The 22,930-nt window shown below is 36.3% G+C and overlaps 4 protein-coding genes across 4 annotated transcripts; 1 reads left to right on the top strand and 3 right to left on the bottom strand.

Annotated features, from left to right (window-relative positions):
- Positions 1–6,039: 6,039 nt before the first annotated feature.
- Positions 6,040–8,721, bottom strand: LOC117989341 (replication termination factor 2). The gene is made up of 5 exons (XM_069505117.1): positions 8,701–8,721; positions 8,290–8,556; positions 7,929–8,108; positions 7,056–7,265; positions 6,040–6,603 (listed from the first exon to the last, which is right to left on the bottom strand). Exons 1-5 carry the CDS (start codon positions 8,719–8,721, stop codon positions 6,040–6,042), a joined length of 1,242 nt encoding a protein of 413 aa, XP_069361218.1.
- Positions 8,722–9,032: 311 nt separating this feature from the next.
- Positions 9,033–12,129, bottom strand: LOC138404070 (transcriptional repressor CTCF-like). Its single transcript, XM_069507177.1, has 2 exons — positions 11,904–12,129; positions 9,033–11,264 (listed from the first exon to the last, which is right to left on the bottom strand). Exons 1-2 carry the CDS (start codon positions 11,970–11,972, stop codon positions 9,426–9,428), a joined length of 1,908 nt encoding a protein of 635 aa, XP_069363278.1. The 5' UTR covers positions 11,973–12,129; the 3' UTR covers positions 9,033–9,425.
- Positions 12,130–13,115: 986 nt separating this feature from the next.
- On the top strand, positions 13,116–14,785 carry LOC117988389 (uncharacterized). Its single transcript, XM_034975524.2, has 2 exons — positions 13,116–13,495; positions 14,368–14,785. Exons 1-2 carry the CDS (start codon positions 13,264–13,266, stop codon positions 14,706–14,708), a joined length of 573 nt encoding a protein of 190 aa, XP_034831415.1. The 5' UTR covers positions 13,116–13,263; the 3' UTR covers positions 14,709–14,785.
- Positions 14,786–17,642: 2,857 nt separating this feature from the next.
- Positions 17,643–20,118, bottom strand: LOC117990995 (MICOS complex subunit MIC19-like). The gene is made up of 3 exons (XM_034978518.2): positions 19,917–20,118; positions 18,843–19,100; positions 17,643–17,889 (listed from the first exon to the last, which is right to left on the bottom strand). The coding sequence occupies exons 1-3, from the start codon at positions 20,019–20,021 to the stop codon at positions 17,776–17,778; spliced, it is 477 nt and encodes a 158-aa protein (XP_034834409.1). The 5' UTR covers positions 20,022–20,118; the 3' UTR covers positions 17,643–17,775.
- Positions 20,119–22,930: the final 2,812 nt, after the last annotated feature.

The following is a 22,930-nucleotide window of genomic DNA, read 5'->3' as shown; positions in this document are numbered from 1 at the left end:
AAGCACAGATTGTAGAAGCTTGAAAACACTGGCCAAGTGTGGGTCAGACTTGTGCACAGAGGGTCCCATACTTCAGTCGTATTTTTCGACGTTTTGCACGATAAATCAAGAACTGCTATGTAGAAAATAACTGGCCAAGTGCGAGTTGGACACAGCACATAGGGTTCTGTAATACACAAGAGTAAAACAGATCACTTTTCTTAACAAGCCGCAAAACTGTAGAGGTTTATTGTTAATATCAAAAAAATCGACTTGGCAGCGCTACGGGATACCCCACTTGGTATCAAATGTAATAAGTACAAATGTTTCTATGGAATCTTCAAAACTGAAATCTCCTAATGAAGTTGCAGACAGAAACTAACTATGTATAACTAATAATTATAACATAAACACTTCTTCTAAAACTCTATTTTGCATATTTCAGGTGCCATTGATTCAAGTCTAGATGCTAATACAATAAATCAACCAGAAAGTTCTACACATAATCAATCGGTCGCTCAAAGTACCCCATCTGTGGTTCACAACATCCAAGCAGGATATTCTCAAACTCAGATTCAGAAAAAAATAATTACTAGTAAGTTGTGGCCATAAACAACAAATAATACACATACACACATACACACTGGGAGGTTACCTGGCTGGCACCCCACTAGACCTAGGTCTACTTAATTGTTATTACTTGTTTTTATCTGTATTATAAGTATTTTTTGTGTTCCTTATATGTAATTTAATATGTAATAATATCCAATAAATTTAATTTAATTTAATTAAATAAGAGATAAAAATCTTTACTGTTTAACAAGATTTTAACAAGAATAGAGTATTGAAAATTGTCTAATAGTTAATGTATACTTAATAAAAACACCTTTTTTTTTTCAGGAAAAGCTGGTCAAAGACATGTGAATCTCAAAGTTCAGAAATTGTTAAGGAAAATAGTTAATTTGAAAAATAAATTATTCGAACAAAGAAACCAAGTAAAGATAGCAAAAAAAATGTCAAAAACAAAATTATTTAACAAGGTTCTAAAATACTTACCTATGCCTGCTCAAACACTTGTAAAAATGCAATTAACACAGCATAACAAAAAAAGCCGTGGAAGAAGATTTAATCATGCAGAAAAATTAATGTCACTCTCGATATATAAGAAAAGTCCAAAAGGCTATAACTTTTTGAGAAAAATGTTAACTTTGCCATCAAAACGAACATTACTGGATGTCCTTAAACAAATAACAATTAAACCAGGCTTAAACCCTGCGATAATTAAACTTTTGAAAAATGCGGCAGACAAATTGGGGATGGAGCAACGATTATGTGTATTAATCTTTGATGAAATGTCTTTGTCTCCATCCCTACATTTCAATACAGCATTCGATCAAGTAATCGGATTTGAAGATTTTGGGGGAAATGAAATTACAGAGAATATTGCTGACCATGTTTTGGTATTCATGATAAAGGGGCTAAAAGCTAAGTTCAAACAGCCAATTTGCTATTTGTTTTGCAAAAGTGCCACAAAGGCAGTAATATTAAAAAGGTGTATTAAAAACATAATTACACAAATTAATCAAACAGGATTGGCTGTCGTCTCAACTGTCTGTGATCAATCTACAATTAACAACAAAGTTATAAATGAGCTGATAAAAGAGACTAAAGTAGATTGTCTTAGATTAGGCAACGAGCCTAGGGATAGTAGTTTTGCTGTAGAAAATAATAATATATTCCCCTTATTTGATCCCCCACATTTGTTAAAAGGAATACGAAACAATTTACTGACAAAAGAATTAAGATTCACACAGGAGGACGAAGTAAAGACTGCTAAATGGATACATTTAAAGCTTCTGTTAGATATTGATGCAGGAGAAGATGACTTACGAATGTGCAACAAGTTAACAGAAGCTCATGTACTCATAGAGAAAATTCCGAAGATGAAAGTAAAACATGCTGCACAAGTTTTTAGTCAGCGTGTATCAGGAGCGCTACGATTTTGTGCAAGTAAGTACTGTTAATGTTCTGAAACTTTTAAAGACCTGATATTTGAAGACCTTCTTCACTTTAGAATTAATTCATCAGACTTTGGTACTACTTGACTAGCAAGGACTAATCTTATTCTCAATAATTATTTATTAGCAACATATATGGCGCTATTTTACATCTGTAATGTGATGATAGTGCAACTTTAAAACATCCACAACTCCATACTAATATTATAAATGGTTGACGCCAGCTCACTATTGGCTACAATGCATTGTTGCAACAAGAATCGCACAAATTCAGCCAATCACAACAACTGAGATTGTAATAATGATTGATGCCGGTTTTATGAAATCGACCCACAGCCCACCCAATTTTGACGTTTGGTATACAAATAACTTCTTAGGGAAGGACACTACTTTTTTCTCTGAAAATCATAGAGTTCATAGATTTTAAGAAACCTAAATCCACGCGGGTGAAGTCGCGAGCATCAGCTACAAATCCATGTAAATGTGGCCTGACATTTATGTATAAAAAAATATATTTAAGTATTTATTTAAGTATTTAATTTTTAATCTTTTTTCTTTTTCAGAAAATAATTTACTACCACAAGAGTGTGCTGACACAGCCGACTTGCTGCTATTATTTGATCGTCTTTTTGACTCCTTTAATGGAGGGTCTTATAAAAAGACCCATAAAATATATAAAAATTGTTTGAAAATGAACTCTGACCATTTTAAATTATGGGATGAAAGTGTGCCAATATTAAAATCAATGCGATTTAAGATGGAAACAAAAAAAAAAGATGGAACAGTAAGTATTCGTTATGAACAGGTTCCATCAATTAAAAATTGGATCCACAATATTAAAGTTATGAAAGAATTGTGGCTATATCTAAATGAAAAACATAATGTAACTAGTTTGTTAACGCGCTGTTTTAACCAAGATCCTGTGGAAAACTTTTTCTCCTCTGTGAGGAGCCACGGGGCTAGAAACACAAACCCTACCTGCCAGCAGTTTGAAAGTATTTACAAAACATTACTTGTAAATAATTTAAATTCAAGTCACTCATTAGGGGCTAACTGTGAGGAAGATCCTAACAAAATGTTACAAAATTTAGATTGTCTTTTGATAGAAAATGACATCAAAGAGCCCCCGATGAGCAATGAGCCAATGGATACAGATCTAAGTATAGAAAATTTGGCAGATAGTAGTTCAGAAATTGGAGACAAATTAATAATCTCTGAAACTAAAAAGTATGTGACAGGGTTTGTCATAAAAAAGCTAAAAAGGAATGTGTGTAAATCTTGTATAAAATGCAATAATGAATTGTGTGACACCACCCCACCTCAAGCAGATGAATACATACATTCTATCGATATCACAAGGAGATCTCTTTACCGACCCTCGCGTAACTTTTCAAATTGTGTGAGAAATATAATAAAAATAGTAAAAAGCATGTTAAAAAATGATCCTGGGAAAAGTGGCAAAAGTCAAATGATAAAATTATTAGTTGATCAGAGTACAAGTTTTGATTTTTTAACATGTGATACACACAAAGTCAATTTGAAAAATTATATAATAAATTTTGTGATCAAATTGATTATTCACAGCTGGTGCAATAATGTAAATAAAATTTTAAAAGGTAAAAATTCAGATACTGAAAATGATAGCATAAAAATTCAGGCGTTGAGATATTATCAAACACATAAAGGTAAATAATCTATTTTATGCAATCTAATGAAATCAGTAGTTGAATTACAGACTTCGTTTGATAAAACTAGCTTATGCTCGCGACTTTGTCCGCGTGGACTTCACAAGTTTCAACCCCCTATTTCACCCCCTTAGGGGTTGAATTTTCAAAAACCCTTTCTTAGCGGATGCCTACTTCAAAATAGCTATCTGCATGCCAAATTTCAGCCCGATCCGTCCAGTAATTTGAGCTGTGCGTTGATAGGTCAGTCAGTCAGTCAGTCACCCTTTCCTTTTATATATTTAGATAAGGGGAATCATTCAAGCTTCTGTCAACTATTGCACATTCGTAAGTCATCTTCTGCATCAATATCTAACAGAAGCTATATCCGTTTGGCAGTCTTTACTAAATTGTTTTCTTTAGTAAATTGTTTTGTATTCCTTTTAACAAATATGGGGGATTAAATTGTTAATTGTAGATTGATCACAGACTCTTGCCAATCCTGTGTGATTAATTTGTGTAATTATGTTTTTAATATTACTGCCTTTGTGGCACTAGTCAAATATAATATAATCTATATATAAAAGGAAAAGGTGACTGACTGACTGACTGACTGACTGATCTATCAACGCACAGCTCAAACTACTGGACGGATCACGCTGAAATTCGGCATGCAGATAGCTATTATAACGTAGGCGTCCGCTAAGAAAGGATTTTTCAAAATTCAACCCCTGAAGGGATAAAATAGGGGTTTGAAGTTTGTATGAAACTCTGTCAGTTTTGAAGTGTCTATAAAGTTTTGTAGTTAATATTTTTGCAATTTGCAGTATGACATATTTTATTAAGCTCATATGTTAAAATCTCATTGTTAAAGATCAACTCTAAGTGTGTGAAACAGGGGTTCAAAATTTGTGTAGTCCACGCGAACGAAATCGCGGGCATAAGCTAGTAAACATAAATTCCCATCAATAAAATCAATCTAGTAGATTGGTTTTATTGATTACTTGATTTAGTATAATTTATGTTTATTATTTTACAGTTTATTTACAGGGAATTTTATTTAATATAATTTATGTTATTTTTTTTTATTTTTAATATTACAATAAAACTTAAAGCTAGCTTTATGTTAATTATCTTTGGCTCATATAACAATTATTTTATTGTTTTCTGACTACACAAATACACCAATTGTGGTAATAATTTGAAAATTATTAAAAGTAAATAACCGAAAATGTTAAATTTGAATAGTAATTATTTCACAATCTTGCGGGTCTTGAATTTGGGTATGTATTTTATAGTGTTTACATACACTTCGTATTGTTTTCTATTCTATTGTATTTTATGTATCTACCTAGTTACGAATTTATGATAATAAATATTTACAAAACCTTAAAACCTTTTTCTTTCTATAATATAGTTATAATTAAGTAGCTCAAAGAGTCATAGTCTTGTAATATATATTTTTAAACATGTTTTAAACAAACGTTAATGGAATTATTAATGTTTATTTAAAACGTGTTCCAAAAATATAAAATATTCTAGTAAAGTACATTTAAATAGCATTTAAATTTTCGCGCTCTCGCACGCCTAGCGCGCTTTTAGTGCCCTCTTGATGTGAGTACACGCGTAACTTTGAAAAAGAAATCTAGAGTCGCACATCTATTTCTAGTATATAGTAGATAATCTATGGACAGGACTCTCGTGGCACTTCAATGACGGGGGCGCTGTTGGAGAACAAGGGGACACTTGACGGCAATGTTAGTTCCGAGTTTCACCACGCGCCAAGATAGCCTTGTCGCACTGTAAGATATGGCGAGTGTCTCGAAATGTGTGCACTATATGAACTATGACATTCCATTTTATGTGCAATCTTAGTGCAATAAACATTGATGTAGTATTAAATAAAACATTCCCAAATTAAAACAAAATCTTTTATTGATTATAATTTAGCCAGAAATATTTTACTAGGCACTTGTTCCACGGCCGCGCTGATGAGGAAACGAGTAGCTATCGGCTATATTCTCGCTCAAGAAAAGTACAATCGATGTACATAATTCCATGTAAATGAAAGAGATAAATATATTAATAGTTCATCATCATCAACCAATAGACGTCCACTGCTGGACATAGGTCTCTTGTAGGGACTTAGGGATGTCCACGACTTCATCCGCGTGGATTTAGGTTTTTAAAAATCCCGTGGGAACTCTTTAATTTTCCGGGATGAAAAATAAAGCCTATGTCCTTCCCCGGGATGCAAGCTATCGCTGTACCAAATTTAGTCAAAATCGGTTGAACGGATGGGCCGTGAAAGGCTAGCAGACAGACAGACAGACACACTTTCGCATTTATAGTCCTATTATTATGGAAGTATAGATTAGTTAATTATAAAATGGATTATAAGTAACCCAATGCGCTCTCTGCTGGTCCTTCTCGTTCTTATGCGAAGTAAATATTGACTTGTACACCTCAGTGCTTTGAGGGTCCTTCGCTATACTGTATTCCTTTTTAGTCTTCTTGTACGACGGGTCCTGTGCCAATTGTGTGGAATGCGCCCGTTTTGATGATCCAAAATGCCCCCTTGTCTGTTTATTGGGGTTAAACTTTGGTATCGCCAACGGTATTGTGTCGATTTCTTCCCCTTTTTTGACATTAGCTGTATCATTTTCCTGTTTCATTTCACCGTTTCCGTTAAACTCTTCTTTTTCTTGTTTTATCTCTTCCTTTTCTTGTTTTGTCTCATCCTGTTCTATCTTAACTTCAGTAGACGTTGAAGGAGTTTCTGTGACTGTCTCGATTTTAGTTTCCTTTTGTGTTTTATCCACTTTAGACTTCTTGGTCTTTCTGTTTGCAACTCTGACGGCCATTTTGTCTTTAAGCTGTTCAATGTCTTCCTCGTTACCATTGAGCACAACCACGTCGTTGTCTGTAAATGGTTGTTGACACTGGAACAATGATAGAAAAATAAGAATTTAGCTACAACTACTGGGTAAGCAGAGTCTGACTCGCGCAATGAGGGTTCCGTACTACAGTCGTATTTTTTCGACTTTTTGCACGATAATTCAAAGACTTAATACATAGAAATAAATAAAAATGTGTTTTAGAATGTACAGGTGAAGCCCTTTCATATGATACCCCAGTTGATGTACCTACGAAAATTGAAAATACTAATTATTAGTTTATGACCACAATTTAATATTTTTTGTGCAACCACAAATTCACGGTTTTCAGATTTTGCCCCTAATGTCAGCTATAAGACCTACCTTCCTGCCAAATTTCATGATCCTAGGTCAATGGGAAGTACCCAGTAAGTTTTTTGACAGACAACAAAGTGATCCTATAAGGGTTCCGTTTTTCCTTTTGAGGTACGGAACACTAAAAATGAATCGTCACTTACCATATGGCACAGGTTCTGCCTGACTTCCTTGAAGGCTCTCTCTGCAAGCACGCAGCCACAGCCCCAGAGGAACACGAAGCGGAATTTGCCCGCCATCTCCAGCCCACTGATGGGGCAGATGTATGGTGCACTGCCTTCCCCCACCGAGCCATCGGTGTGCTCCGTCTTGATGTAGGCTGGGTTCTTCGTCAGCTTCAGGTCTTTGATATCCTGGAAATAAATGAATGGTGCGTTCTGCTTCATCATCATCAACATCGCCGGCTCACTACTGAGCACGGGTCTTCTTTCAAAATGAGAAGGAAAACAGCGGAAAGGTGTGTGAAGTCTGCGAATTGGCAGACTTCCACACACCTTTGAGAACAGTATGGAGAACTCTCAGGCAAGCAGGTATCCTCACAATGTTTTCCTTCACTGGTAAAGCAAGTGATATTCAAATCCAAATATTTTAACTACTAATCTATCACTGCTTACTGTTTAGCATTCAAGAAAGTAATCAAATCTGGGTATTTTACAATTAATTAAAAAAACCGGCCAGGTGCGAGTCAGAGTCGAGTTGAGAAGTTACTTTGTTTAAGCTTGCTTAAGCTGAGCTGGAACCTACCGCCGCTCGTTAAGTGATTAAGTTCTCGAGTCTACCATGCGCTGGCGCAAGATCGCAAAGCTAACTTCACGCAGACGCATTTAAGTTTGAATCGTACTATACAGGTAAAGCCCTTTCATATGATACCCCACTTGATATAGTTATCACTTATCTTACTTCGAAAATTGAAATACTATTTCGATTTGATGGTATTTTACAGTAACTGTCAAATAAATACGCCTTGAATTGAGAACCTCCTCCTTTTTGAAAGAAATCATGAATATAAAAATTACCTTCAGATTCTTTATGTGACTGATAGAGTCAGGTTTACTCTCCTTGTCAAGCAGTGCTTCGAGTACGGAACTCTTGCTGTACAGCCGGCCGAGCCCACACGCCACCACCGGCTCCTGCAGCGGCTGCTGTGACAACGCACAGTTGCGCCATTTGAACGACCGCTCAGCATCTTTGTCTTTCTAGAAGAGGAAATATTTTATTTGACACTGATAACCTCAATGAGCAGTGGTCTGACCTCATGAAACCATAGATAATACAAATAACTTATTTTCTGCTATATTCGTAGATGCGCTCTGTTAGCTTTTGCGAAATATCGGGCTGGTCCAACCTGAACCAACACCCGTTAAACGCAACTCTAACAGAGCGCACAATCGTTTGCCTAGTGTTGCCCGACCTGAAGCTTTGCAGTCTTCCAATGAGGACTCTGGCAAGAGTGATACGGTGTTTTATTCTCTTCTTCCAGGCCGGTTCGGCGCTCCGCCTTTCAGCAGCGCGCCCCGGTCTCGGAGTGTTGGCACCGATAAATCGGTACACGGCGAGCGCCGCGACGAAGATAGAAGCCGTATCACTCAAGCCAGGGCTGCTCTCCAATGTTGCTGCTGCGCCCAGCGGCAGCTCGAGGCGCGCCTGGAGCGCGACGCGACCCCCAGCGATCGAATGTTAGGGTTTGCGGATAGACTGATTGTAAATACTGGAATACTCTTCCGAGATCAGTGTTTCCTGCCAATTATACTTAATCCGGGTATCTTTGAAACAAGAGTGAATAGGCACCTTGTAGGCAAACGCGTCCATTACTTCGCAGTTCGCATCAGGTGTGATCGTGGTCAAGCGTGTGCCTATCAGAACCCTTATTATAAATACGAAAGTGTGTTTGTTAGTTTGTCCTTCAATCACGTCGCAACGATGCAACGGATTGACGTGATTTTTGCATGGGTATAGATATAGATCTGGAGAGTGACTTAGGCTACTTTTTATCCCGAAAATCAAAGAGTTCCCACAGGATTTTTAAAAACCTAATTCCACGCGGACGAATTCGCGGGCGTCAGGTAATAATGAATAAAATAAAAATAAATAGATTCTTGTTAATTAGATAAGAGAGAAATAATAAATATGTCAATTGGTTGCGAATCAATATTTTATTTAACATAATATGTTATTATCACTAGGATCTAGCTAGGTTGCAATTAGGTTAGGTTCCCTGCATGAAAGCGGACTAGCCACCTCAGCAGTGACCATTCCACTATGTTACCTACAATTTAAATAATATTTTTGTATTCGTTTTTTCTTACACAATTCCATCCCTATATGTAATGGAATGTACATAAAATATATATTTTCTATATTATAGTCCTTAGAAATCAGTGACTAATGTATAACAGTTTTTAAAAACCTGTCTATTAAATACCCTATAACGGTTATGTTACGGATGTACTTAGTTTAACAAAAACTACAAACTAAATTAAACACAGTACAATGTTATCATTGTAAGCTACACCTTATTCATCCTCGTCTGGTTCTTCATCTTCATCAAACCCGAAGCAAGTGTCGACATCTGTTTCAATCTTGATCATTCTCTCCACCATACCTTTAGGTTCAATTTGTTCATAAATAATTTCTTTTGTGTTTAATTCTTCATCGTCCTCATCTTCTTCCTCCTCCTCCTCGTATTCGGGCGCCGAGACGAGCTGCGTGTCGCCGTCCTCCGCCTGGATCACCTCCAGCACGACGTACTGCTGCCCGTCGTTGTCCCCCACCGTCAGCAGCTCGCCGCGCTCCAGCTGGTTGCCGCCCACGTCCAACTTCATTATCTCCTCTGGCTCATTGTCGGAATCATCCGTCTTATCATTTGCATCCACAAACATGATTTTCTTTTGGCGTCCCCGCCTTAGTGCCAGTGCTCTCTCTCGGTGGTCCGAGTCAGGGTCATGTATAGCCAGATGTCGGATCAGATTGCCCTTATGAGCGAATGTTCGCCCACATTCGTGACAAGTGTTAGTTTTCTCCTTAGGTGGCATTGGCTCGTAGTTGGGATTATGATACAGATTTTGATGACGCCGTAGCAGTTGTTTCTGTCTGAAGGATTGGTTGCACTGATCACACACAAAGGGTTTCTCGTCAGTGTGCTTCAGCATATGAGTGTTGAGATGGCGCAGTGTGGTTGATGCGTACGGACACAGCTCACATTTGAAACACTTTTCACCTTCGTGAGTCTTATTATGTATTTTGTAAGAATACCGATCTGGACATGATTTGCCACATCGTTTGCATTTGAGCAGTTTATTGGAAGTGTGAAGTTTTTGCACGTGGATACGCAGATCTGTTTTGCGGCCGCACTTTGCCGGGCACAGCTCACACGGAAACACTGGCTTTTCAGATACATTGTGTATGAGTTTGTGAGCCTTGAGGGAGTTTAACTGTGTGAAGCACATGTTGCAGTGGTCGCACTTGTAGGGTTTTTCGCCAGTGTGCGTCCGCAGGTGGCGCTTCAGCTTGAATGTATCTTGTGCCGCATACGTGCAGTGAGGGCACTGGTACGGGCGCTCGCCGGTGTGGCAGCGCACGTGCCGCCGCAACTTGGACAGCTCGACAGACGCGTAGTCGCACTCGGTGCATTTGTGCGGCTTCTCGTGCGTGTGCCGGTACCGCACATGACGCACTAGTTCACCCGATGTAGTGAAAGGGCTTTTGCAGTATTTGCACACGTGTGGTTTGACGCCGTTGTGCATGTTTAAATGGTTTTGCAACGACGCTATGGTCTTAAAGCCGCGTTCGCAAATGTTGCACTTATGCGGCCGCTCGTCACAATGAGTTTTCATGTGTCGCAGCAGAAGGTATCGCCTATGACTTGCGTAAGGGCAGAAGCTGCATGTGAAACTCGGCCGGAGGTGCTTGCCCCTCCTCTTTGGAATCGTTCGTTTCGGCTTTATAGATTCTTCAGCTTCATCAGAAATCTCTACTAGAGGATCTTCCTCTTCTTCTTCCTCAAACTTGTATACATCACTGCTTTTTTCTTCATCTTGATCTACCTTAATGTCAATATTCATTACAGGCTTTGTTTCGTCTTGCACGACTAGAACATAGCTCAATTCACCGCCTTCTTCTGAGGGCACCAATGTCACAGTTTGATAGCCATCCCCATCTACCAACATCTGGGCCTCTTGTGGTATCCCAGCATCATCTTCTGCTTCTGTTTCAGTAGGTAGAGGGACCAGATTTTGGCTATCTCCAGCTGGCTGGTAATAGTAGCGGCCTTCTTCATCCACAAAATAGGTACCTCCTGCATCAGCTTCTTCCCCGTTTCCATTAACAGCAATAACAGTAGTTGGTTCATTGTCCTGATCAAAAGAGATCAAATAAGTCTGAAGAATTGTTTTGCACTTATTTGCACTTTTCTTAATTTATTTTATTTTTATTAATTATTATTATTATTACTGTTTATCCCAGAAAATCAAAGAGTTCCCGTAGGAGTTTTAAAAACCTAAGTCCACATGGACGAAATTGTGGGCATCGGCTAGTAAAACATAAATAGACTCTATCGGTTATTGGTTAAGAAAAGGTAAGGAATTGACAAAATATGTGGTTAATTCTGTTGTGAACATTCTCTAAACTTGATGAGTCCAATCTAGCGCTATCCTTTTCTGCACGGAGCATTATGAAAGGGATAGCAACATCTCAAGAGCTATCATTTTAGTTAAGCGATTATGTACAGTACTATTATTATATTAATTACCACAATGATTCATATACTACGTAACGATAATATCTGATGGAAATGCGACTATATTACAGTGGGAAAACTTGGGCAAGAGCAAGACACACCAAAAAAACAGAGTTTGGAGGAGGTCTTTGCTAAAGGGGCATGCATTCATCTTTGTTAGGTACTAAATGAAAATTGTATTAAAAATTGATCGTTGTGTCCTATAGTAGCTATAAAATAAAACTTATAAGTAATTAGCTTATAAAAATGTTTGTACCTGTTCAGGTTTCTTTTTTAGACGTACAAGTTCATCTCTACGTGGAATTGTACCGCCATCGCAACCCATTGTGTATCACAATAATTATTGTAATAAACTGTTTTGAAATAAAAAGGAAGTTTTAAGCATAGATAGGTAATAACACGTAGTGATTATATTCTCTTTGGGTAATAATGTTAAATTGCAAAAATAAATTACAGACGTCGTAACTCGTAACTACATACAAACAAAATCAACAAAAAGTGACAAAAATTGCAAAAATCATGAGCCAAAGAGTACCTATATAACACAACAGTACACTATTCACAGATATTATATCATCGACATTGGAAGTAGTACTTAGAAATTCTTTGGTCCAGATATGCAACTAGCGTGGCCCCCTCAGTCCCTCTCGCTCAAGCTGAAATGTGAAATGTTATTCCGTCTATTTTACGTTCGCTTCAGTTATTGTAGTCTAGTATACTGCAATAACTTCTTAAACAAAAAACAACAAAACGAATCAATTATTTATTTACAATACTTGAGTCAACCTCACTTCACGTTGTTTGCCAAATACTCACGTACAAATACATTTTGGCAAACAAAAAAAGTGGCCACGGTGATAAGGACAAAACATAATCATTTTGTCACGTTCTAATAAGAGCTTAAATGTATATTTAGCTACCTCGCTCTAACAGTAGGTAAGTGTCACAATAGGGCTACTTCTAATAGTCCTTATTCTGAGCTCCTACCCTATGTTCTCTGTACTTTCTTGAGCTGAGCAAGAAGCGAACAGGTAAATAAAATAGGTACCTATTTATTCTGAGGGAGCGAACAATCATTCGGCAAACAGATCTAGAATCCAGAGCCGTAAAACCAGTTAAAAAAATAAATAAATCGTCAAACAGTGCTGCCAACTGCTTACAAAAAAAATGCACTAAATCATTAATCAACCTCAACAACGTAGGTACCTTGTCCTATGATAGTTAGGTATTAAGTACTAAAAAACCAGTCAAGAGCGAGTCAGACTCACGCACCGAGGGTACTGCAGTCGTATTTTTTTGACGATTAAATCAAAACAATCAAATATAAAAATAAGGTTAAATGCTAATAATATAGTGAATAGTCCAAGCTTTTATATTTCATAGTCCAAAATCCAAATACTCTGTCTATGCGTACTCTGTGTTCACCTTTGAACCACAGACTAGTAATCCGGGAGATTTAAATTTTAAACGTCAAATTCATGCTTTTGAAATTCTTTTTCGAAGGTTATGTTTTGGTTATTTTAGATAGTAAAAATATTTTAGTAAAACTTCCTACATTCTTTTAAATAAGTTTTGATACTACTGCACTTTAATAAGTAATACCCTTTGATGAAGTAATGCCAATATCTGACAATCCTGACATGGACCGGGTACCTGACAATGGTACAGATTGCTATTCAAAGGATGAAAATAACATTGACGATGTATCAGACTCTGGTCAAAAGAAAACAAGGAAGCGTGGTATCATCTATCTATCAACAATTCCTCCTTACATGAATGTAGCTAAGATAAGGGAAATATTCAGTCAATATGGAGATGTTGGGAGAATATATTTACAATCGAGTTCTAGTAAGTAATAACTAATATTGAAGTAAGCGGCGGGATTACAGAATTACTAATGTACGCATGTCTATACTTAACGTTGAGTTTTTGAAAGAGTAATCGCCAAGTTTCTTACTGGTTAATCTTCCAAATCAGTCATAGATTTACTTGACGATTTGAAAGCACTCGTAAATTTTTTTAAAAATTCAAAACCATTTTATTCTATTTTGATTTCTTGTTCTCTTATATTTTATTGTAATAGTTCATTTATTTTGAGCACACATCTTGCTAAAACGATTGGACGTATTGAGACTAAACTGTTGCAGTTTGAAAGATAAATGCTTACAAACTTCAGGTTAAATTTAATTTAAATAATGCTGCAACTTAGAACATTCATATCTTCCATATCAATCTGTTCATTATTTAAAAGGAGAAACTGACTGACTGATATATTAATTATTTACTTAAACCACTGGGTCTAGAACAGAGGTTTTCTGTATAACAAATTATATCATAGTTTAAAAAAGGATTATTAGAAATTCCGGTCAGTAAATCACAACATAAATCTAAATATATAAAAGGAAAAGGTGACTGACTGATCTCTATCAACGCACAGCTCAAACTAATGGACGGATTGGGCTGAAATTTGGCATGCAGATAGCTATTATGATGTAGGCATCTGCTAACAAAGGATTTTTGAAAATTCAACCCCTAAGGGGGTAAAATAGGGGTTTGAAATTTGTGTAGTCCACGCGGACGAAGTCGCGAGCATAAGCTAGTAATATATATAACACTATGATGCAGTATGACTTGAACTTCACATAGCTACAGGTAATGCCTAAAGGCATACACCAGTTAAACTAAAGGTTCATAAATCATTTTGTATCATATTTTTCTAGAACCAGGTGAGAAAAGGAAAATGCGACAACCAAATTTATTCACAGAAGGCTGGGTAGAGTTTGAAAAGAAAAGTGTTGCAAAATCAGTTGCGTCAAATTTAAATAACACGAAAATTGGCACAAGAAAGAGGTCACGTTATTACGACATGATTTGGAACATTAAATATATTCCAAGATTCAAATGGATCCATTTGAGTGAGCGACTCACATATGAAAGGGCAGCAATGAAGCAACGGCTTCAAGCTGAAATATCTCAAGCTAAGAAAGAGGCGCACTACTTGCAAACTAATGTCGAGAAGAGTAAGAAATTGAAAAAGAAAAAAAACTTAGCGAGTGAATGAGTTCCAAAATTGTATAATATTATCAGGATTGGATATTATTTAGTTAAGTTTGAATAAATGCTGATTACATTATGGGATTATGTGTATTTATCAAGTAATTTATCATTTTACTGTCAGATATATAAGCCGGCGAAATATCTGCGAACCTGGCTTAGTGACGTCATGTAGCGCGCTCGCGTTGGTACCGGTACTGGAAATTAAAAAAAACTAAATCTATGTGGACGAAGTTGCGGGCATCAACCAATATAAAGTAAAAACGCGAGCGAAGCGAGCGCGAAATTTTTCAATTATATTTACGAAAAAATCATAAGGTAGCTACTAATATTATAAATGCGAAAGCGTGTCTATCTACTTATCTGTTACCATTTGACGGTCTATCTTTTTGACCAGGTACTACACAGAGAAAGCTTTCATCCCGGAAACCTGCATACACTTTTTATGAGGAAAATCAAAGAGTTCCTACGGTTTTTTGAAAACCTAAATCAATGCGGACAAGGTTGCGGGCGGGCAACAGCTAATACAGAGCAAAAGCGCGAGCGAAGCGAGCGCGAAATTTTCTGTCTGTCTATCATCTTGTTAGGTACTTTTTCACGGCCAAATGTAGGTAGGTAGGTACTACTCAGTGATAGCTTGCATCTCGGAAGGGATCTTTAATCGTAATGAACAGAACGTGCGACCGAAGCGAGCGCAAAATTTATGACATTATTTACAAAAAAGAAAAGATAAATGTCAGCAATATTGTATTACGATATAGATAAATGCCAGAATTGCTGATCTGGCAGGGACTACTGGGCCCCAATCAATCGTGGGCCCTGGGCAAGTGCCGTGTGATGTTCTTCAATTATTGAAGAACGTCACACGAAATGTGACATCTCGATGAAAGGTAGCGGTGGCGCGGTAAAATTCAAATTTTGAATGCGTTTGTTCGCAAGAACATAATGTTTTTGCCATCATACAAAATATTATATTACATTGAAGGAACTTACATAAAATCTAGGTATATAAAAATATAAAAAACATTATGTTTAACAATTTTAATTAGTGGTCCACCTAGGTTCTGGACGCAGCCCAGGGGGGGGGGTCATGACCCCCATGACCCCCCCCCCCCTGGATCCGCCCTTGGGAGATAGATTATTACCCTAGATTACACATAGGCTACTTTATATTCCGGAAAATCAAAGCATTCCCATGGGGTTTTAAAAAAACTATATCCACGTGAATGAAGTCGCAGGCATCAGCTAGTATATTAAAATAAAATGCCAAATTGAACTTTAGCTAGGTACCAAATTGAAATTTATTGAACTTGGTATCTTTAGGCTCCTAATAATTTTCTCCTTGATCTTATTTTTCTCTATTTTCTATCCAATAAGATCTCATTTACTTACCTCAATTATTATTTATTTCCGCGTGGATTTAGGTTTTTAAAATCCTGTGGGAACTCTTGAATTTTCCAGGATAAAAAATAGCCTATGTCCTTCCCCGGGATGCAAGCTATCTCTGTACCAAACTTCATCAAAATCGGTTGAACATTTGAGCCGTGAAAAGCTAGCAGACAGACAGACACACTTTCGCATTTATAATATTAAGTATGGATTTATTACTATGTACTCTGAAGTAACATTTTGCATTCAATATTTTTTATTTCAACATTTATTTTTGACTAAAGTTTACTCTCCCATTGATGATTTCCTCAACTCTCATTCTTTGATGCATATTCATTGGATCAGGAGTGAGTTTCTGGATGTATCGTCTCGGAGGTATCTTATGAGATAAGATTCCTTGCGAGAACTCCCTGTGGACCCTGACACCATCCAAGGCATTCGACTGTAGTCTTTCAAAAATGTGCAGTTCTTCCATAAACTGCTTTCGCTGGGCGACTTTGGCCCAATGGTACCGGTGACGGCAGACTACACGGCTGAAAGAGGGCAGAATACCTAATTCATTTATCAATCAAGAAGTGCTTAGTGGTTTTCATAGACAATCGTTCGAAAGCTACTTCTCGAGTATTCAGTGTTGAGTGGTTTGTTACTATTCCTTCTGCTGAACCGATTGTGATGAAAATCAGACATCGCTTAGGACACATCGGTCTTTAGAATGACATTTCGGCTTTGTAGAGCGTTGTCTGTCACCTATATAATGTTTTGTCGATCTCAACGACAGGGACAACGCTCTACAAATCTGCTATCTCCTAAAGGCGATGTACATTACTGTCGGTCGCGTGGTGTAGATAGTCATAGGCTTCCCTTTAATGCAGCGAAACATGTCCTACATAGTAATATAAGAGAGTACATAAAATGCATTCAGGGTTCCTTTAAAAAATATACTTACTAGGCCAATGCCAGCTTTGTGTATGAGGGGTAGATACTGACATCTGATCTGGCTAGTTCTGGAAAGCCTGGATAGAGAGGGACCCTCCTTTTCTTCACTTCAGGGGGTTTCTCAGCTTCTTTCTCACGAGCTGCCATTATTTTATAAATGTGGAGAAAGAGTGGAAAATAAATATATCAAAGAGAAAATGAATATAACATGATGTCATGTTAATGCATGTCATTTGTTGCCATGCCAACTTTGTCAAGAAAATATCATGAAAATATTGATAAAACCAAAGAGGATAAAATTTCACAGTATTTAGATTAAACTTCCATATTGTGTAATATTTATTATCTTTCCTTAACTATCAACACCAGCACAATTCACAACACTTGTGATAACCGATAAGGTTCTTTCGTGGTTCTTTCTATTTACAGTATGACGATTGTACATCTAGGCTCCTTCGTGTGAGGTTTCACTACACCTACTCAATGTACCTACAGAGTACAGACCACCAGGCTTTTAGGTTTTCAAAAGAGAATTGACATGACTAGTCACTATATTAAGTTAAAACCCCAGCAAGATAGGTATAAATAATAATTTAATGAAAACAAATAACTAAAAAATGTTTAGATTAACAATTTATTCATACAGCAATAATATTAATAAAACTACTTCGCAGGGCCACGTGGCATTTCAGAAGATACATTACATTCTCGGAATTCTTTACTAGACATTATTTACAAAGCTGCTCTGCTCAAGATGAGGATACTGCAGCAATTCTGCTTCTGCACACACAGTCATTGAATTCATTCACTAGCACTGAACACAGAAGAGATTTGTTAGGATTTGAACTGTAGCACTCTAGCATCTGAAAAAAAAAACAGTTCATCAGAAATAAAAGTGAAAAATTCATTATTTAGCATATTATGCAATAAGGTTCGCATGCCATCTATTGTATGTTGATGATACTCTGTCAGAAATCATTTTGCAAGTCTCAGCAGCAACTGCACAAAGTTTCAACTCAATCTGATGAACATGATATTACATGATTAAAAACATCTAATAGTTGTCTAATAATCAATTAAAAGCAACATACATTAGTTTTTATAACATGAAGTTAGTTTAATATAATTATCTATTATAATATACATATAATATAATTATCTATTAGAACCAACAGATTCCTAAAAGGCCGGCAACGCATCGGCGGTTCCTCTGGTGCTGCAAATGTTCATGGGCGGTGGTAATCACTTAACATCAGGTGACCCACCTGCTTGTTTGCTCACTATTCCTATTAAAAATATATCTAATAATTGGATAATCTATTACCTACTTAAAATAGGATTCTAAACTTGATAATGCCCCCTTAGCACAAAAGTTTTGGCTATCATGACTATAACTACATTTGCTGTTTAAATGTGCAGTATCAGATGTGTTTTCAAACTATAGTGTAAGGCCCTAGATTATCCTAAAGTGCATGCAAAGGTCCAATACGAAATGATTTACAATCATCAACTCAAATCGGTCAATATCAACAACAATATTACTGCTCCACTAGTACAGCAGAATGAGAAGCCCACACTGACTGAGTGCACATTATGAAGCACTCTCAGGCATGCGAGTTTCCTCATGTATGCTTTCACCAATAAAGCAAGTAATACTCATTGCTTAAAAGTAAAGAACCCATAACTCTGAAAAGTTAGAGGTGTGCCTGGGATCAAACATACCCCTAAATACGAGGTTGACATCAGCCTAGTGGTTAGGCTTTAACCTTTTTTCAATACAGTTAATAGGTTTTTCAAGTCATTTAGCTTAACATACCTTGGCTTTTTCTTCTTGACATGGAGGTAATTTGTTAACAACTTTATCTGCTTTTACCAAATCGAATAATTCATTTGCCTCCTTTAATGTTTTCTGGTACTCTATTTGCATGCCACTGTTGATTTTCTCGTGGACCCTCTTTAGATTCTCAATACGACGGGCCCAGTAGGCTTCCTCTGCTGCGTGTTCTTGTTGTTTTAATGTGTCGTAATAGGGTGGTGGCGCATATTGAGGTTTTGATTGAGGCTGTTCCGCTTGCTGGAATTATTAAGTTTAATTTAAAGACAGGTTTGTCTGGTGGGAGGCTTCGGCCATGGCTAGTTACCACCCTACCGACAAAGCCGTGCCGGTGAGCGATCTAGCTTTCTATTACGATGCCATATAGACACCAAACGTGTATGGGTTTACTAAAAACTGCCATACTCCTTCCAGGTTAGCCCACTTCCATCTTAGACTGCATCATCACTTACCACCAGGTGAGATTTCAGTCAAGGGCTAAAAAAAAAGATAAGACTGTGATCTTGTTTTTGGTAGTCAGTAATGATGCTGTTTAAGATGGCAGTGGGCTAGCGTATGAGGAACAACATCTTTTACCTTCTATTAAACCCGTACCATTTATCAGGTATTAGTTTGTAGATATGACATGAACCTAAAACTTCCCGTTTATAAGACAGTGCTTACCACTGCACTAGGGATCATCATTAAGAATCAAAAGAGGAAAAAAGATAGCTTTATAGATTTTTAATTATTATCACTATTAAAGTAGCATTTTTTAGTAACTAAGGAACTGGTAATAATAGTTTATACTACTCGATTTTGGTCTTTAACATAGTGATCACTATTTAAGTAACATTTTTTTGTAACTAAGAAACTAAAATCTGCAGTTAGAAAACTAGGTTGTCTAACCTTAATAGGTGTCTGCTAATTGCATAAATCATCGTATATTAGTAACTAAATGATAGCGACTAATTTATAACAAAATTGTTATTATTTTAACATAGCCAAGTTGTCGTTTATTTTGTTTAATTACATGACATTGATGTAAATAATTATGTAATGTTAAAACATATTTACTCTAGCGTTCAGCTGGTCTTGTATGCGATCTAAAGCTTCTTGAGATACTTGTATAGCATTCTCGTTATCGACACTTAACTTTCGTGTGCTTTGAGAACCACCCATGTTTATAAAAATGAATTAATCGAATATATCGGCAAATCTCGTCAAAAAGGCATTTTCACAAAATTGAAAAAGACAAAAATGACACATTTTAAATGTCAATCAACTTAATTTTCCATTTTTCCGTCAATGACCGACCTCTATTTATTGTCTGTGCTTTGCTTTTTGATTTTTTCAACTGGCATTACTGCTCTGGGTTCTTTGAGAACCACCCATGTTTATAAAAATGAATTAGTATTTTCACCATATTTTCAGAAAATTGAAAATACAAATATGCATCGACATAGGAATGGTGCATTCATTCAAGAATACACCTAGTACATGCAAGTTCTTTGCAAAAATGCCAATCAACTCAATTTTCCACTTTTCCGTCAATTACTCATAGATAAATAATAGAAAACTAAAACCATAGATTATCTACTATATACTAGAGACTAAAACTAAATAACTAACCTGTTTTTTTTTTTTAGATTTAAGTTTATTAATAGTTTATTTGTTAACCATTGATAATAAATTAAATTATTGACTTACCGTAAAACGGGGTGAATAGGAACCGGGGTGTGAATAGGGACAAAACTGGGAATGAGATTTGAACGTAAAAATAATACCCAAAACAGCTTAGAATTTTGGTAGCATTGTTTTTCCCTATAGTAGAATATTTGATCTTTTATTTGGCATCACTGAACCAGAGACAAATTGACATTAAAATAAAGAAAGCGTCATTGCAAAAACGTTGTTCAAAACACGCTAAGCCGTAGGTCTCAAAACTTTGTTTACTTTGACGCAGTACGAGAATAAAACAGTAGAAAAACTATTAGAAATCATTAAACATTTATCTAAGAGGCGTCACAAAAGCAGATTTGTCTAAATGTTACATATTTTTCTGTAAAAAAGAAAAAATTGGAAACCAAGTGGTTTTGGCTTTGCCATGGGGATTATAGGTACGGGAAAGGGGTGGATAGGAACGCTATACTTACTGAATTGGAACGAATCAAGGTTAAATAGGAACAGTAAGGTTTATATAGGGACAGGGCTGTCACTTTAAATATTTAATTAAATTGTTCAAAAAAATTCTTCCTTCTTGTGTAGTCGACTAGTAAAATTTAGTTAAATGGCATTTTACTGTTTAATATTGATAAATAAATAAATAAATAAAAATATTTTTTATTCAATTAAACTTTTACAAGTATAGGTAACTACACTACCTACTTGTAACAGTTTAATTAAATAAAAAATATTTTTATTTATTTATTTTTGAATCGTCAAACCACTGATTCGGAATGCCAGCAACCAGCAAGAAACTCGGCGGTTGCTTTTTTTTAAAGATTTGATACCTACTATGCCATGTATAATAACATTTGGTATGAAGATAACTATTAAGACATAGGCATCCGCTAAGAAAGGATTTTTGAAAACTCAACCCCTAAGGGGTTGAAATAGGGGTTTGAAATTTGTGTCGGACGAAGTCGCGAGCATAAGCTAGTTTTGTAATATTAGAGGATAGAGCTAACTTGTGTTTCACAACCCTAACCTTTTTTCCCTATTCACCCCTTTGCCATTCCGTTACACCCCGGATCAAGTATAAATAGGGACAGCATATATTTTGATTAAAATATACCAGTAATTTATCATTATTTTATATTTTTTGGATGTTTCCTTAGAATTCTTACAACCGGAGATGCTTACAAACAGTTAAAGCATCATAATTTGTACCAAAACATCCGTAAATTTCAATGCGAAGTTAGATTTCGTACCTATTCACCCCGTTTTACGGTACCTACTAACCTCTATATTATAGTCTGTGCTTTACTTTTTGATTTTTTTCAACTAGCATTACGGCTCTGGGTTTTAGATGTTTGCTGCATTTTACAGATTATAAATAAATATCTAGAAAATATTTTTCGGTAAAAATAGCTATATAAATTTAAAAATAATAAAAATGCAAGTGGTTAGTTAAATGGAGAAATAAAAAAGGAGAATACGTAATTATTTTAATTTTACAAAAAATATGTTCCGAAAAATTAACAGCTAACGTCATCTATTAGGGAGCGGTGAAACTATAAACGAATATTTCTAGATTCTCCGCTCTCTAATAGATGGCGTTAATGGTCACTCATAATAATTTAAAACCTCTTTAAACTGGACCTACTATGCTTGACTACGGCTAACAGATTTTAATATTTTGAAATGATACATCTCTGGACTCTGGAGTAATCGACTTTTATCTGGATTCGATATTTTAAGCTGGTTGTTATTTTTATTCCCTACATAATAATACGGTTTTACTTTTATAATATTATATAGGTTTTCTTGACAGACACGACGGACAGACGGATAGACGGACAGACAGACAGCCAGACAACAAAGTGATCCTATTAAAGCTTGTCGTCCAAGTATTAAAGGGTTCCTTTTTTCCTTTTGAGGTACGGAACCCTAAAAAGGGTAAAATATCTATTGGTAGCCTGGTAGGCACTTACTTACCTACCTGATGCGAAGTTCAAATCTTGAGTCTTGACCATTATTACAACAAGTCACATGTCATTCATTTGCCCTTTCGCGTATTTTTATTTTTAACCTTCATATTATGGTTCCTTCAGTTAGCAGAAAAACACTGCAGAAAAACAGAATTGCCCGTAATCTTCTATGTATATAAAAGGAAAAGGTGACTGACTGACTGACTGATCTATCAACGCACAGCTCAAACTACTGGATGGATCGGGCTGAAATTTGGCATGCAGATAGCTATTATGACGTAGGCATCCGCTGGATTTTTGAAAATTCAACTCCTAAGGGGGTGAAATAGGGGTTTGAATTTTTGTAGTCCACGCGGACGAAGTCCGAGCGAAGCGAGCATAAGCTAGTAAATAATAACAGAACCTGCTCCTGATTCTAAAAGTTAAATAAAATAGTAG

This window comes from Maniola hyperantus, chromosome 2 (genome assembly GCF_902806685.2).
Source record: "Maniola hyperantus chromosome 2, iAphHyp1.2, whole genome shotgun sequence".
Taxonomy (NCBI): domain Eukaryota; kingdom Metazoa; phylum Arthropoda; class Insecta; order Lepidoptera; family Nymphalidae; genus Maniola; species Maniola hyperantus.
The sequence above is the reverse complement of the archived record's forward strand: the minus strand, read 5'-3'. Positions and strand labels throughout refer to the sequence as shown.

Excerpts from the sequence above, each read along its gene's own strand:
- LOC138404070 (XM_069507177.1), bottom strand. The coding sequence starts at position 11,972 with ATGGGTTGCGATGGCGGTACAATTCCACGTAGAGATGAACTTGTACGT. Across the intron at positions 11,265-11,903 it reads TAAAAAAGAAACCTGAACAG|GACAATGAACCAACTACTGT; the intron begins GTACAAACATTT and ends TCTTTTGATCAG.
- LOC117989341 (XM_069505117.1), bottom strand. The coding sequence starts at position 8,721 with ATGGACGCGTTTGCCTACAAG. Across the intron at positions 8,109-8,289 it reads GGCAAACGATTGTGCGCTCT|AAAGACAAAGATGCTGAGCG; the intron begins GTTAGAGTTGCG and ends TTCCTCTTCTAG. Across the intron at positions 6,604-7,055 it reads GGCAGAACCTGTGCCATATG|TGTCAACAACCATTTACAGA; the intron begins GTAAGTGACGAT and ends TCATTGTTCCAG.
- LOC117988389 (XM_034975524.2), top strand. The coding sequence starts at position 13,264 with ATGCCAATATCTGACAATCCTGACATGGACCGGGTACCTGACAATGGT. Across the intron at positions 13,496-14,367 it reads ATATTTACAATCGAGTTCTA|AACCAGGTGAGAAAAGGAAA; the intron begins GTAAGTAATAAC and ends ATATTTTTCTAG.
- LOC117990995 (XM_034978518.2), bottom strand. The coding sequence starts at position 20,021 with ATGGGTGGTTCTCAAAGCACACGAAAGTTAAGTGTCGATAACGAGAAT. Across the intron at positions 19,101-19,916 it reads AAGACCAGCTGAACGCTAGA|CAAGCGGAACAGCCTCAATC; the intron begins GTAAATATGTTT and ends TAATAATTCCAG. Across the intron at positions 17,890-18,842 it reads GTCAAGAAGAAAAAGCCAAG|ATGCTAGAGTGCTACAGTTC; the intron begins GTATGTTAAGCT and ends TTTTTTTTTCAG.